The sequence below is a fragment of the Schistocerca americana genome, chromosome 8 (assembly GCF_021461395.2).
Source record: "Schistocerca americana isolate TAMUIC-IGC-003095 chromosome 8, iqSchAmer2.1, whole genome shotgun sequence".
Classification (NCBI taxonomy): Eukaryota; Metazoa; Arthropoda; class Insecta; order Orthoptera; family Acrididae; genus Schistocerca; species Schistocerca americana.
This window is the reverse complement of record NC_060126.1, coordinates 164,935,926-164,953,330: the sequence shown is the minus strand read 5'-3', so window position 1 is coordinate 164,953,330 and position 17,405 is coordinate 164,935,926. Positions and strand designations below refer to the sequence as shown.

The 17,405-nt window shown below is 40.8% G+C and overlaps 1 protein-coding gene across 1 annotated transcript in view; it reads right to left on the bottom strand.

The window, feature by feature from the left end:
• Window positions 1-425: 425 nt before the first annotated feature.
• The window catches only part of LOC124545145 (protein takeout-like), a 66,586-nt gene continuing 49,606 nt past the window's right edge, over window positions 426-17,405 (bottom strand). The window contains exons 5-6 of the mRNA XM_047123975.1: window positions 7,386-7,535; window positions 426-708 (exon numbers count right to left, since the gene is read on the bottom strand). Of these exons, the coding sequence (XP_046979931.1) occupies window positions 554-708; window positions 7,386-7,535 (305 nt within the window). The 3' untranslated portion in view covers window positions 426-553. The remainder of the gene's footprint in view (window positions 709-7,385; window positions 7,536-17,405) is intronic.

Sequence of the window (17,405 nt, the reverse complement as noted above, 5' to 3'; positions counted from 1 at the left end):
GCTGCTCTGGACCATCAAAGAAACCGTTCGCGTGTGGCGAGGTAGCGGCTGCAATCTCCAGCAACTTGCGCCAAGCTGTGAGAAGTCTGTTCGTCTTCTCTCTCTCTCTCTCTCTCTCTCTCTCTCTTTCTCTCTCTTCACGCACCCACAGACACACACACACACACACACACACACACACACACACACCGCAGCCGAGTAAACTTCACACAGGAAGGGCATGAGATTGCAGTCCTCTAGTACTCACCTCGGAATAGCAAGATACTTGATACAAATTTCCATCTATGAGAGCCTTCTGTCGTATGCTATAAAATCTGTTGATAATTACTTTTCAACCGTATTCACAATATGTGCAAGGTGATAAGCGATTGCCAAGTATTTATTTGTTTTCGGTAGGCTCAGAAAACATTAATAAAAACAGTTAATTAGAGTGAAGAATTTACTAAAGCCAGTGTGCAAGAGCATACAGTGCGAATTGCTTTGGTGGTGGTGGGTGCAATGAGACACTCCGCACTGCTCCAGCAGTAACTGGGTGGCGCGCTGCCGACCGCGCTCACGAAGGGGGGAAGATGGAGTTGTAGGGCACCTTGCTGAACAGTCGCCTCGCCACGTCCATATCCGTGGCTGCCAGTGCCATTTCAATCGCCGGCTTCAGTTCCTCCACCACCAGGTCCACGTTCTCGTTCAAAAACTTGTTCATGTTCTCTCCTGCAATAGAACACGTAACAGCTATCAATATTACCTTATAATGACTTGTGTACATTGTCTTAACAGTTTCAGAGACAACAACGTGTTCCGCCTGGATTGTTACTAAGTCATTTTTTTATCTCACAGTTTACACGTGTGTGCCCTTTCCAAGCGAAATGTTGTTGAGGTCTTCAGTACAAAGATAGGTTTGATGTACGTCTCCACACTACTCCATCCTTTCCAAGCCTCTTCATCTATGCGTATATCCTGTAGCCTGCTTCTACTCGAACCTGCTTACTGTACTCAAGGCTTGACCTCCTCACCCACACTTCCCTCCACTACGAAACTGATTATTCCTTTACATGAATATTAGTCGGTATCTTCATTAATCAGGTAGAATAACTAGTAGTAGAAGTTGTATCAGCATAACATCCGTTATTGAAACACATACGCTGAAGACATATTACGCATAGTAGGTGAAACAACCCGGATACAATAACTAAGGAGAAACATTCATTAAATATATAAGCACATTAATTTTTACAATACCAGTAGAACATGAAACAAACTGAACTTCCTGGGTATAACCAGTAGAGCGGACCATCACGATCATGTCTTTGAGATACACAGATTCCCACAACAAAAGACGCAGTAATAGATGCAAGCTTAAACCACCGACAGAAGTACAAACGGCAGTCCAATCCAGATTAAACATATTCAGTAGGACCCCCTAACCGTAAAATATGAAACAAACTAACCAAAAAACGCTAGCAGAAACAAAATGGCTCTGAGCACTATGGGACTTAATTGCTGAGGTCATCAGTCCCCTAGAACTTAGAACTACTTAAACCCAACTAACCTAAGGACATCACACACATCCATGCCCGAGGCAGGATTCGAACCTGTGACCGCAGCGGTCGCACGGTTCCAGACTGTAGCGCCCAGAACCGCACGACCACTCCGGCCGGCGCTAGCAGAAACATGCAGGCTCTCTGACAAAATAGGTATAGATGGTAACATAAATAAATTAAGTAACACAATTACAGGTTCACGGATTACCAAACGACACTGAACAAAAAACTCGCGTTGAAATAGCTAATATAGTAAAAAATAAGTATTTCATACAAAATGAACTGATCATAATAAAAACATATCCCAAAATTTTAACCAAAACAAGACAAATAGCAACAATATGGTGTTTATTACCTCAGCTGCTGGGAATGTGAGAAAATGTAGATAAGAATGCGTCCCGTCAACCAATCCTTTCTTTTTATCAGGTTGTACCAGAAGTTTCTTTCTTTCCCTATTTGCTGCGAAACTTCCTCATTGGTTACCCGACCTGTGCATCTACGTTTCAGCATTTTTTTTACATATCATGTTACAAAACCTTCTATTCTCTTTTTGTATAAACTGTTTACCATCCACACTTCACTGCGATATAAGGCCACGCTATACAACTACCGACAGAAAAGACTGCTTCAGATTTACATTTACATTTTATACAATCAGATTTGTCTTCTCCAGAAGTATGCTTCTCTCTATTGCCAGTCTTCATTTTATTTTCTCTCTACTTTGACCACTTACAGTTTTTTACTGCCCAATTTGCAGAGCTAATCTACTTCTTTCAGTGTTTTAATCACTAGTCTCATTCCCTGAGCTTCACCTGATTTAATTCGACTACATTCCATTATCCTGGTTTCGCTTTTCTTGGTGATATTCTTGTAATTCCTGACTACACAATTACTTACTACCATCAGCTGTTCTATAACTGCTTTGCCGTCTGTAACGGAATTGCACTGTCACTGGTAAACCTGAAAGGTTTTATATGTTGTCCCTGAAATTTTATTTCGTTTGTGAGATCATCCTCGGTCCCATTCACCGTCTGTCCAATGTATAGAACCAATAACATCGTGAATAGGCCACAGCTCTTTCTCACTCCCCTCTCTTTCGTGTCCTTCTACTCTTACAACAGCAGTATGCTTTCTGAATTTTATCCCTGCTGGTTTCCGAATTTCTGGCTTTGCATCACAGTAAACATTGTCTAAAACGTTTCTCTAAATCAGCAACTGCCATGAAATCAGATTTCTCACTCTTTAGTCTGTCTTCTAAAAAAAGTCGCAGAATCTGAATTGCTCGTGTGTGTTTACATTCTTTCGGAATCTAAACTGATCTTCCTCCTGCTCTGTTTCTACTACCTTTTCGTCTAAATTAATAACAATGAAAATGCCGTGTTGCTAGGGCCCCCCGTCGGGTAGACCGCTCGCCTGGTGCAAGTGTTTCGAGTTGACGCCACTTCGGCGACTTGCGTGTCGATGGGGATGAAATGATGATGAAAGACACACAACACACAGTCTTCACGAGGCAGAGAAAATCTTTGGCCCCGCCGGGAATCGAACCCGGGACCCTGTGCGCGGGAAGCGAGAACGCTACCGCAAGACCAGGAGCTGCGAACTAATAATAATTATTATTATAGATATAATACTTTCAGTTTTTCTTGTTTGTAGCGACGTTTTAGAACCTCCCTTTATACGAATGACAAGAACTTTATTTATTCTTATGCAGACGAAATGAAATTTGTCCTATTAACCACACAACTGTGTACTGCTACACTGCTTGTTGAGGTATGAAGAGGTAAACTTGAAAAAAAGAACCATTGTTCAAGAAATATTTGAATGTATTGTGTCTCCTGGACTAAAATAATTTTCAGCGAATTGTATGTTATTAGCGTTATCATTTGATAAAGGGACACACGCCGACATCATAAATGTGAGATAAATGAATCTAACAACAGTTGAGATGTAAATTGTTTTTATGATGAGAAACTCAGTGTGTGCCGTATTCTCCATCAGGATTTGATAAAATTAATATATATGCAGTTCCGTACTACTAATCCTACTGAACGTTAGATAAACTTCGAAAGAATATAAAAAGGATTACAATAGCCTTGATTCCAAGGTCGTGCTACTAGAACGACTCTTTCTTTCTTCTGTAACAAAATGTAGCTTAAGACTGCCAGATTCAGATTGCCAGACGTGGATCTAAACACGTTTAACATTGTGAGCAGTGACAACCGAATGGGACATACCAATAGTTTCACTTTGTGACTTAGGTCTTATGCTTTCCAGGACCTCTCACATACCTTTGAAACTTTGTAGACGCTTTCTGCTATCGTTTTAGGTTGTCTTTCCTGGTATAAAAGGTATTTTGCTTAATAGCTTAGTAACAACCTAGTATTATTTGCAGAAGGTACAGACCAGCATTGTGGATGCCCACTGATAATGAGTGTGCTCCATGTGCTTATATTCGGGATGTCTCGACGGCTGTTCAAAATTTGCTAGTGTGTTATCTACGTTCTCCGTCACTGCAGTTTGGAGGTGCGTATAATAAGTACTTGGGCTTTACCCTCAAATCCCACGCCAGATATGTCAGAAATGCCGTTACATAGATAATGAAAAGTAATATTTCCCGGATTATACACTTTGCATAGGAATGACTAAGTGAGCCCTCATATGGACAGAACAGAAATTTTGTTGGCAGTATACAAAGAGATGACAAAAGTCGTGGTATACCAGTAGGCACATATACAGATTGCGGTAGTATCGTGTGTACAAGGGATAAAACGGCAGTTCTTTGAGAGGGGTGACATATGTAGTCAGATGATTCACGTGAAAAGGTTTCGAACGTGACTACTGACCGCACGATGGGAATTAATAGATTTTGAACGCTGAGTGGTGGTTGGAGCTAGACGCTTGGAAAATTCCATTTCGGAGATCATTAGCAAAGTTAGTATATTAGGAAATCCACAGTGTCAAGAGTGCGCCGAGAATACCACATTTCTTGCATTACCTCTCACTATGGACAACGGAGTGGGCGACGGCCTTCACAAAACGGCGGAGCGCAGTGGCGTTTGTGTAGAGGTGTCAGTGGTAAAAGCCAAGCAACAGTGAGTGAGACAACGCAGGAATCAATGTAGTACGTGCGAATGCCTCTGCTAACAGCATGACATCGCCTGCACCGCCTCTCCTGGACTCGTGACCATATCGGTTGCACCCTAGACGACTGTTAAACCAGGGCCTGGTCAGGTAAGTCCGGATTTTAGTTGGTAAGAACTCATGCTAAGGTTAGAGTATAGCGCAGACCCCGCGAAGTCATGGACCCAAGTTGTTGACAAGGCACTGTATAAGCTGGTGGAAGTCCCATAATGGAATGGGCTGTGTTTACGTGGAATGGACCCGGTCCTCTGGTCAAACTGAACAGATAATTTACTAAAAATAGTTATGTTCAGCTACTTGTAGACAATGTGCAGCCTTTCATGAACTTCATGTTTCCAGACAAAGATGCAATTTTTGCTGATTACAATGTGCCATGTCACCAGCCCACAGTAGTTCTCGATGGGTTTTAAGAATATTTTATACAATTCGAGCGAATGGTTGGCCAGCCAAATCGCCCAACAAGAATCCTATCGCTCATTAACAGGATGTAACCGAGAGGTCAGATCCTGCACAAAATCCTGTACCAAAAGCACTTTCGCAGTAATGAACGGTTATATAAAGGCAGCATGCCTCAATAATCCAAACTACTTGTTGAATAGAGACCACGTCAAATTGCTGCATTACGCCGGGTAAAAGGAGGTCCAACTCGATATTAAGAACTATCCAATGACGTTTGTCCCTTCAAGTGAGAATAGTACATCGAACGGTTTTCGCGTAACCGTTAGCGCTTTGTCATTACATCACTCACACACACAGGTCACAATGAAAACTTCTGTGGGTTCTGTATATAAATTTCGTAGGCATCTTAACACTTTGGTTCAACATGTGCAATGAATTCGCCTTAAGTTTTGTGCATATAGCTGCAAGGTCTTTTGCCTGCTTTTGACAATTTTTACAGATTATATGTAGCAAATCTTTTTTGTTACAGGGAAAGAAGGAATAGTCATCGCTATTTTAGGGTGGATGGACTGCTTATAAATGGCATTGCATAGCGTCCAGTACAGAAGAGCTGGTATATACTACCCCGGATGTCCATCGTCAACGACTAATGTTTTGAAAATGCACAGCGTTATTACTCCTTCTTTCATGATGTGGGAAGCCATCGCGTATGACTTTAGGTCAAGGGCAGTAGTGACAGAGGGAACACTGTTCGTATAGCGCACATCACGGGTATGATCGTGTGTTACCTTCCATGTGACAGTATCATTGTGACATTTTTCAACAGGACAATAGTCGACACACGTGCCACGTGTCTCTATGAACTGTAGCCAGTAAGATACCCGGATGTTTTCCCAATACAGCATGTGTGGGACCAGTTTGTATGTCAACTCTGCCTCTGTGCACCATGATATCATGGACAAATTGCGGAGGCTCAGGAGAGGATATAATGCCTTTACGATGCCCTCCCAAAACGAATCACATCATACAAGCAGGCCAGAAAGGGGCGCAACTTTATACTGACAAGTGTGCTCACACTGGCAGAATTTCATTCGATCACTGAGTTAACGTCAGATATCCTCTATACGTGTACAGCCCCGTTTCATTTCCTCCTCCTCTTCTGCGTGCTTCACATTTATTGTCACTATATCTATATAATTTCATCTACACTGAAAACTGTTCGAAACGGGGACACATTCAGCGCATAGATTGCCAACATACTCTTACACTACCGAACGTATCTAACACTTGTTTCATCAGTATCTCATGATACAGCCATACAAATTACTCTTACAGTATTAACTATGTTACATTGTGTCTCGAGTTCTTCAAGAGATTTTAAATAAATGATAGCTATAAGGGGACCTATGCGGTATGTACCTATGAAAAGTAAATTTTCTTCGTTTTACGTTTTTCGATTTGCATCTGTAATAATTATTGGCCACTGCTGTTACTGAAAATAAATGTATGAAAACAGGGCAAATAAACGTAACATTAAAGACTGTCTTCGAGCATTATACTGAAGACGTTTGGCAACTGATGTTGCTGTAACATACAATACGCAATGCAGAGATATACGTACACACACTTTACATTGTGAAGGATGATGTTTCATCCTTGGCTCCCATGTAACCAGTGATCGCAGTAGGCACTAGTACCGGTACTACTTCATTATGTCTGTCTAATTCTGTTACTCTTCGCCAACAGTTAATTTCGAAGCGAAGGCAATGGTGGATACTGTCGGAGATTGGATTTTTACAGGCATTTAATGCGACAAGTGCACCGATGATATTTAACACTACTAAATAATTATTGTAGTGATATTAAACGTGGTGATAATACAGGTAGTTTTGCTAGCCAGGAACTTTGAAACGGCACGCAGTACAGACAGTTTTGTTTGGCTACGTATCTACTGATGTTACCCGTACGCAGCGCAGTCAACGCATGGAATGAGTTACAGTTATGAGGGTTCCAGTAGAGGGAACTGGTCATTCTCCATTTCACGTCGTCAATGCATTATAATCAACCCTTGCTTTTCGATAAGTCAATAGTAATTTAGCTCATCGCTTCCCGCTATATTAAAGTACATCACATCCAACTGATTACTAATTATCGGTTAAATATGCTATTACGTTCGGTCGTTGTTCGTAATTTGTGCTGATATGATCCCACACGTAACTCTTTCAATAAACCGATTTTGTTTTCGTTTTATTGACCGATTAATACAGTTGCAGAAAGTCATTTTACAAGTAAATATTGGCAACTTACCCAATACTTTGTCCCCGTTGAAAAGGTTGTCAAGATGTAAGTAGACCTTTGGAAGATCCATCTTGACTGTGAAGTTCGTGATATTCCAGTACACTTCTCCATCTCGCTCCAAAGGCTCTCCCCACATCTCCAAATCAGCTTGTAAACCGACTGCAAAAGAATAATGCAGTTGTAAGAAGATACATTTGACGTAGGACTTGAAATGCCCAATTACTTGAGCTGAATTGTTGTTCGAAGTGATTGCCTTAAGTAACTGAACGATTGTTTTAGCTAGGTTTCATCCTTTTTCTGCATATTTACATCATCAGTCAGTATTAGTATCAAGATAAATTTCTACATGCGCCGGGTACAAAATTTTTTGACATTGACAAAATATTGTAGTTCATTCATTCTCACCATGACTTGGAAAGAATTTATGGGTGGAGTGGTGAGTGGCTTCTTCCTAGCATATGCATTATATGGTAGAATGGAAGAAAACGTAGGTACTATGAGTTTTTGTGAGCAATATTTGATAGTAAATTCACTTGCGTGGAACGTACTAAAACAGCTAACGAAACATTTATTTGCAGTGCAGAAGTTGATAGAAGCAGGCGATTTGAAACTAAACAAAGCTGACTCTGTTTGCTCATTTTAATTTCATGACGATAGTCAATTTTGGGTACCTCCTCCATCTAAGGTAACGATTTCCCTAGCCCCCTTATTTGTGATGTGAATTCAACAATGAAGTACAAAAGAACCGCCTGTACCGCCTACTGCATATCAGTGTCTACAGTCCTAAAGGAAAAATTCGTTAATAATTCTTCCCATTTTCAAATCTAGACCTCAGTTAACAGACACAGTACTAAAAATAAAGAAGTTCTATTTCAGGATAGAAAATAAATTTATTCAGTACAGGAATTGTCCATCATTCAGGAGCACACTTTTTTAGTATAATGCTAGCGACCATAATAAATTACGATTTATAGTGATACTGAATGATTTATTTGTGGTCAGCTCCTTACATTTTAACAACGAAAGTCGTAAATGGACTAATTTTGTTTAAAATACCATAAAGTGAGTTCCGTGCTATATCTGGATTCTGAAGATTTTAATTTCAGCACTATCCACTGAGAATTCTCTTCGTTTGACAACGTGTGACTGCAATAGCCGTAAGGTTATTTAATTTGCTCATATATTGTTTCCTGCTTGTGGCGACTATTTTATTCGACTGCGGACGAAAATTAATTAGAGTTTATTTGTCTCAAATACTTCAGGGCCTCTTCACCAACATGTTGAGGAATGAAAATTAAATCATAGGGTACATATTATTGTATTTTTTGATATCCCTCATATCCACGAAGGTCTCCTTACTTATATATGTATAAGAAGTCTGATTTACGTTATCCATGGCAGAGGAGATCAAAATCAGTCCCTCTGTTTATAGAAACGTTGAACGAGGTATCGAAACTACATGACTGAAAAGGAATTACACTAATTGTAAACAGTATATCACACGGTTTAATAATGTTAGACAAATCTTATCATCTATTTCAATAACACCCTTATGGGTGCAGAGCTTTGTAATTCTGAAACTAAAAGCACTATTAAAACCGGTGTTTCGACCATCTTTAGAAAGTTTGTCTTCAGGACAACTAATTTTTGCACTTATAATCTGTTTGGAAAACTTCATCATCTACATCTACATCTACATCTACATGATTACTCTGCAATTCGCATTTAAGTGCTTGGCAGAGTGTTCATCGAACCACAATCATACTATCTCTCTACCATTCCACTGCCGAACAGCGCGCGGGAAAAACGAACAACTAAACATTTCAGTTCGAGCTCTAATTTCTCTTATCTTATTTTGATGATCATTCCTACCTATGTAGGTTGGGCTCAACAACATATTTTCGCATTCGGAAGAGAAATCTGGTGGCTGAAATTTCGTAAATAGATCTCGCCGCGACGAAAAAGTCTTTGCTTTAAAGACTTCCATCCCAACTCGCGTATCATATCTGCCACACTCTCCCCCCCCCCCCCCCTCTCTCTCTCTGCACCCTTTCGATGTCCTCCGTCAACCCCACCTGGTAAGGATCCCACACCGCGCAGCAATATTCTAACAGAGGACGAACGAGTGTAGCGTAAGCTATCTCTTTAGTGGACTTGTTGCATCTTCTAAGTGTCCTGCCAATGAAACGCAACCTTTGGCTCGCCTTCCCCACAATATTATCTATGTGGTCTTTCCAACTGAAGTTGTTCGTAATTTTAACACCCAGGTACTTAGTTGAATTGACAGCCTTGAGAATTGTACTATTTATCGAGTAATCGAATTCCAATGGATTTCTTTTGGAACTCATGTGGATGACCTCACACTTTTCGTTATTTAGCGTCAACTGCCACCTGCCACACCATACAGCAATCTTTTCTAAATCACTTTGCAACTGACACTGGTCTTCAGATGACCTTACTAGACGGTAAATTACAGCATCAGCTGCGAACAACCTAAGAGGACTGCTCAGATTGTCACCCAGGTCATTTATATAGATCAGGAACAGCAGGGGTCCCAGAACGCTTCTCTGGGGAACACCTGATATCACTTGAGTTTAACTCGATGATTTGCCGTCTATTATAACGAACTGCGACCTTCCTGACAGGAAATCATTGTGTATGCCCTCCAAACAAAATACCCTATATTCATGCTACACCGGCCATTCCTTGCACATATGGGTGCCGGATTAGCGGAAGTGCCGGATTATTGAAGGTGTCTAAAATTTTGCATAAACAAATTGAGATTGTACTTTATCAAATCAAAGATACATTCAATTTGACAGAAAACGTTTAGTCCTTGAGTGTGTATATGCATATTAGTTTCACTCGACATTCACTATGGAACATGTCCCAAAATTTTAGTTGTCACCATGATGATATATGCGGTGGTAGTATGCTTTATCACACAACGGCTTTACAAGCATTTCATTGGTCCTGTCATGTGTTTTTGACTGTTACATAATGTACTCCAGGAAGACGACTCCAGCACTAGCAGTCTGAGATATCCTGATGTTCTCTCCTCCTATGTCATCTTATTCATCAGTTTCATCGTAACTTTCCTTTGACCTTATGAATGCCTCTTTTCTGCTGAAGTTTGGTCGTAAATAGTTGCCGGCAACAATGATATTCTGTGACGAACCTCAGTTCAGTTTATATCTAATATCGAGTTTCTGCTTGAAGTCTAGAATAACGTGTTTCCTTTTAGAAGCCATGATAATGATCTGCAAGAAAAGCCACAATTTCAAAGTTTACAGGAACGTGAAACATTGTAATTAACTAACAACATTGTTGCAGACGAAATTTCATTTTTGCAGGCGTTATTTCAGGTTGAACGAATAGAAGCTGGAAGTGTGCCGGATTACTGAAGGGTCGGACCACTGAGGACCTTATTAGCAAGAGTTTAATGTAGTGCAATGGTTAAGATATGAAAATCGCAGTTAGGCGATCATACTTGATCTTGACCCATAATTTCTGAGGATTCCGTAAGCCACTTATTCAAACGCAAGTTGTGCCCTTCGTCTACCTTACTACATATGCTTACAATCTAGAATCGTAACCCATATTAAGAAATCCATTTCCCATGCCTTCTACTCGTACTTGGGCGCCTTGAAACCTTGACTAAAATGCCCCGACTCCGTATTCCAGCCATTAATAAGCCATCTATGTATCCTGCTGTACCATTGCACCATCATCCACATTCTGTTCACCCCCAAGCTTTATCCATTTATCCCTTCTGAAACTTCAGCCAACTCTCACTCAACAACCACTAAATCCATACTCATACACACGCTTTCTACCAGCCTTAACTAAGAAAACTTACGCTGGCTTCACCCCATTCACCCCAGCACATCTGGTCACAATTCCTATCTCCTTCATTCCATGAATCGTGATACCGGTCTCTTGCGGCCTTATTCAAGCAGATATCACACTATCATACACCGTGATGATTTTCACACACTGTCACATCACAGAAGCTTCAGACAAAACGACTCTATTATTTATAATCGTCTTATGAAGTCACCTGTACAATTTCAAATACGTCTCAATCTGTTAGAACTTATAATATCTAATATTAACAGTCTACACCAAATGTTTTAATTGCTGCCTTCTCACGGAAAGGTATGTACACTTAAGGACGAACAGGGGCGTCATTCACTGCCGTAAGTGGATGCTATGATGCACTGAAATAACGACACAGAAAAACAGAATACCCGAAAATATAACCTGAACCCGAAGCGAGAACACTGAAAGAAAAGCAGGTAACTCATTCAAATTCGTACTTGTTAAAGGAATTATGAGGTCCAGGAATCTCTAAGAGAGAGATTTGGGGAAGAACGTAACTGTGACAGCTAAGAAGCGAGGATCGGCATTAGCTGTAAACTACTTGCAAATTTTACACTTGAAACCGGGTGTTTTCCCAATGATCCTTTTACAGATTTATGGAAACCACAGCTTCTTTGACAACTGCCCCCTACCTTCTAGTCGATCGACCCGATATCTTTTTCGTTCTCAAATCCACTTACACGTCATCTTCATCTGGTTTCGTCCATTCGTTCTAAATGGCCCTATGAGAATAACTTTCAGTTGCCTTCCACTTTCACCATTTCTTTTTACGGTTCTCTTCATTTCTGACGTAGTATAATCTTGAGACTCTTGCTTTTTCCCCAAACGTCTAACTAATATGTACATATACTTAATAACTTAATTATATTTATCTGATCTAACGATATGAATATGACAAAGAGTGTTAAAATAGTTTGAATGTCTGAAGTGGTAATATGAGTAAATATTATTGACTACGAACTAATAACGTTAATATTTGCACTATTTGTATTACTACACCTGCTGTTAATAGTAAACGTAGAAAGGAAGGAAGATCAGGGTTTAACGTCCTGTCGACATTCAGATTATTAAAACAGAGCAATCGCTCTGATTGTTTCGAAGATGGGGAAATAAATAAGTAGTGCTCTGGCAAGGAACCAGCCCAGCATTCGAATGGAGTGATGTAAGGAGATCACGAAAAACACAAATGAGGATGGCCAGACGCGGTTTTGAAACCTCGTCCTTCCAAATGGGAGTCCAGTGTACACTACCTCTCTCGGTGTCACTAATAGTGGTAATAGTAGTGATAATAATAAAGAAAATATCAATGACAATAATGACAGTGGCAGATATATAAGAAATTTATAGGTGTGTAAGATAGATGTCTTCTGATATAGCGAATCCTGAGCAAAGGAAATCTAAGGAGGCTGCTCTAGCTAAGAATACTGGAAAGATATGAAGATCCATTTCGAAAGAAGGATGTAGAGAGATAACAAGTGTGTACATGGACACTAATAATCCTTATTGTTGCTATAGTTGATATGTCATTAACTATCTTCTAAATACAGACGACTTATTCTACTCTATAATAAGACCCCCTGCTGTTTTGTATGCAGCCACAGGAGTTTTAGCTTTTATAGCTGTATTGTTTCACCAAGGGGTTTACTTTCATTGTTGAATAACACATTTCACTTTTCTAGTATTTCTTTAAGTAACTTTCCATTCACAGGTATAATTATACCAAGATATTTAAATGTGTCTCAAAGCCCTACATTAATGCAATTAAACCCATAAACTGCGGTTCTACCAGTTCCATGGAGGTGCTTCATGGGTGATCAGAGGAACTCCGAATTAACAGAGGGGTTAAAAGGATTGTACATTGGGGCCTATTGTTTTTGAAAATTGATCAGGATGAAGCATTAAATATACAGATAGGTAAATCTGGTCTAATGAGAATTTCAATGGGTAACGATAAAAGGTACTCTCCCCCATTCGCTGATGACTAGATGATAACTGTCGAAGCTAATGACTAGTCTTAGCTATTAGCTGAGGACGTTGCTTGAAGAATATGACAATGGGGTTTAAAAATAGATACAATAAACTGCATATATAATAGTGAGTGTTAACGAACAATATGATTCAGTCCACAATGCTGCATTCTAAAATATTGCTGTTTATTTATTTTACAAAATTAGACTGTCCGATTTGATCTACATAAAATTATGAAGTGAAACATTGACCATATATTTGTAAATTCCTCCAGTACGTGGCCGGGTAAAAATTGCAGTCGACTCTGTATTCTGATTCTTGAGCCTAGTTTCACCAGTTAACAAGAACAGATGCCTGTAACTTTACTGTCCGAACACCGCGACAGGCACACTAGAAATCCTCATCGGGCTGTCATAGTAGTCCACGAAGATAAAAGCTATTCCGTGTTGTTTAAATGGCTTGCTAATAATTTTGAAACTGAAGTGGAGATCTGCATTTGCTCTATACCATCTGCAATACCCTCTTCAGCTTTAGATACGGGCTAGATTGTCAAAAATTGTTCAAAGGCTCTGAGCACTGTGGGACTTAACATCTGAGGTAATCAGTCCCCTGGAACTTAGAACTACTTAAACTTAACTAACCTAAGGACATCACACACATCCATGCTCGAGGCAGGATTCGTTCCTGCGAGCGTAGCGGTCGCACGGCTACAGACTGAAGCACTCGGCCACACCGGCTGGCCCTAGATTGCCTGTGAACCTAATCCATTCAATCAGTATCCATGCTTCTGGAGAATACATTGGAGCCTCAGTAAAATCCGTGTGTTCGAAGTTGTTACTTCGTTTCCGTTTGTAAAACAAATTTTCGTGGGCGAGATAATTAAGTAATCACTATTGCAGTTACCAACTCACATAAGGAATTTGAAAATTTCTTAATATTCCTTCCGTTTGTAAAATTAATTGTCGTGGGCCAGATTATTAAGTAATCTCTATTGTAGTTACCGACTCACAAAAGAAAGATGAAAATTTGTAAATATTCGTTAGCACTGATGTTACACACTATCTTATTTGTCTAAATACTGTTTCTCTGAATTGCACTGAGCAGCATATTGACATTGTGGATTAACACTAGCACAATCTCGACTGTTCCATCTTTATGTATTTCCACTGATCATTATGACCGTGATATTATGTGAGTCTGAATGCAGTAGGTCTAGCTAACTCACTTCTGTAAAAGAAAGCGTATCTTCTCCCTCCGTCTGCCGCTTTATAAATGATGTGATTCAACTGTGTTGCGTTATCTGACTACGATGCTATTCAGCGTCGTATTATTGTTCAGTGATTTCTTTTTTGTGTTTGTGTCAATTGTGTTTCATTTCGTGACAAAGATTTTTACTTTTCTAGCATATTTGATACGTAATTTGGAAGGAATGATTTTCCTTGCTTTTCGAAATTCTATTCGGGACAAATCGCATGAGCATTTTAAAATGCGAGGTTGATATTTACGTAATGCTCAAATAAAATAAAACTGTACCTAAACATACAGTCTGCAGTGAATGATGTAAAGCTAATGTTCAAGTGAAGAGTGGAAATGTCAAACTTTGTAAGTGCCGCACCATCCATTTGTCAAAAGAATCAAAAAACAATGTAGCTCTTTGTGCACTTAACAGTTCCGAAAAAATGAGAACACACAATTATCCTACTCACTTCATCACCACAGAATATAATGTGACAAAATGGAAAATAAATACTTTATCAAGAAACTTCTAGGTGCCATACCTGGTTCCAAGTGCCAATAAAAAGTTTTTCTTTCAAGTGCAGTACGTAATTATGATAACACAAGTACAAGAATACAGTATTAAAGTTTTAACTAGTATAAAAATACGCTAGCTAACAAAAACCATTTATCATATCTTTTCAATTTTTTAAAAGTATAATACAATTAAAGCACTACTATCGACTTTTGTTTCTTACAAAATTCCATTCTTGGATTCAGATGCTACGAAATTTACTGTACAGATAGACACGGCGACATCATCAACGGGCTGTTCTCTCTAGCAACTGATAAACATGAGTGCTCCCTCAGATGAAGCACGGCATGCCACACATCAACCACCGTCTTTCCTCTCTTGGGCACATTGACATTTTTGTTTCTTCTGTTTCAGAGTAAAATATTATAATATTTGAGATAGATGAGTATGACACACTTTGACCATACTTCACTTGGAGATCTTATACTCCTGCATTGATACCAACGTTTCAGCAACACTTCTAAAATCAAAGACATTATTTGTATGTAGTCGAATTATATTGAGTGGATCGATAGCTCCAGCTGACTAAATCTTGAGGAAAAAAGGCCTGGATTACACACGTTGTTTTCACATATCTTTTTTCGTGCTTTGTTTACTATTGTAGAAAGCCAAATTATCCCTTCCATTACAAAGACGTTTTACTGATACAGACAAAAGTTTACGCGCACACTCTTTACCACACAAAATGTGGATCAATTAAGTGGAGAACTTGATACATGGCACTTGGAAATCCAGAAGGCATGCACTGCTTGGCACTAAGGCTATGCGCCGTCTGTTAATGGATGTTTGAAACAGTTTGTCCGTGATCTGGTACTGGAATCTAGGCTAGAGACAGGCAACACAGTACTGAAAATACAAAAGCGGTGAAAACGCGTTTTGTGAAGAAATGGCAATTAAAGCTTGTGACATTCCCCCTCTTCCAGTTACCGGGCTGATTTTACAGATTCTATAGTGATTCATTTTCTCTTCTTTTGATCTACTGACATGCTGAAGATCACCATTGGCTGGTCAAAATCAGATACGGCACTGCCCCGTTGTGAAGCGCTCCTGTACTTGTGTCGTGTGAAGTATAGAAAAGTGAAAGAAGGTAATGGACAGATCACAGCTTTATTTTTTTCCAAAATTCTTTCATTTTTCGTTGTGAACATACACGACAGTGCTCCGTACAGTGTGTTAACATTATCATTACTGGCCCAACAATTATCTATGTCTGCAGAATCCAGGTTGTTCTAGCTCTGTTAAAATATTTATATCTTGGAAGATATGGGACACAAAAATACCAAATTAACGGTACTTTAAACCCATTTTGTCTGATTTAAGATGCAACTACACTCCTGGAAATGGATAAAAGAACACATTGACACCGGTGTGTCAGACCCACCATACTTGCTCCGGACACTGCGAGAGGGCTGTACAAGCAATGATCACACGCACGGCACAGCGGACACACCAGGAACCGCGGTGTTGGCCGTCGAATGGTGTTGGCCGTCGAATGGCGCTAGCTGCGCAGCATTTGTGCACCGCCGCCGTCAGTGTCAGCCAGTTTGCTGTGGCATACGGAGCTCCATCGCAGTCTTTAACACTGGTAGCATGCCGCGACAGCGTGGACGTGAACCGTATGTGCAGTTGACGGACTTTGAGCGAGGGCGTATAGTGGGCATGCGGGAGGCCGGGTGGACGTACCGCCGAATTGCTCAACACGTGGGGCGTGAGGTCTCCACAGTACATCGATGTTGTCGCCAGTGGTCGGCGGAAGGTGCACGTGCCCGTCGACCTGGGACCGGACCGCAGCGACGCACGGATGCACGCCAAGACCGTAGGATCCTACGCAGTGCCGTAGGGGACCGCACCGCCACTTCCCAGCAAATTAGGGACACTGTTGCTCCTGGGGTATCGGCGAGGACCATTCGCAACCGTCTCCACGAAGCTGGGCTACGGTCCCGCACACCGTTAGGCCGTCTTCCGCTCACGCCCCAACATCGTGCAGCCCGCCTCCAGTGGTGTCGCGACAGGCGTGAATGGAGGGACGAATGGAGGCGTCTTCAGCGATGAGAGTCGCTTCTGCCTTGGTGCCAATGATGGTCGTATGCGTGTTTGGCGCCGTGCAGGTGAGCGCCACAATCAGGACTGCATACGACCGAGGCACACAGGGCCAACACCCGGCATCATGGTGTGGGGAGCGATCTCCTACACTGGCCGTACACCACTGGTGATCGTCGAAGGGACACTGAATAGTGCACGGTACATCCAAACCGTCATCGAACCCATCGTTCTACCATTCCTAGACCGGCAAGGGAACTTGCTGTTCCAACAGGACAATGCACGTCCGCATGTATCCCGTGCCACCCAACGTGCTCTAGAAGGTGTAA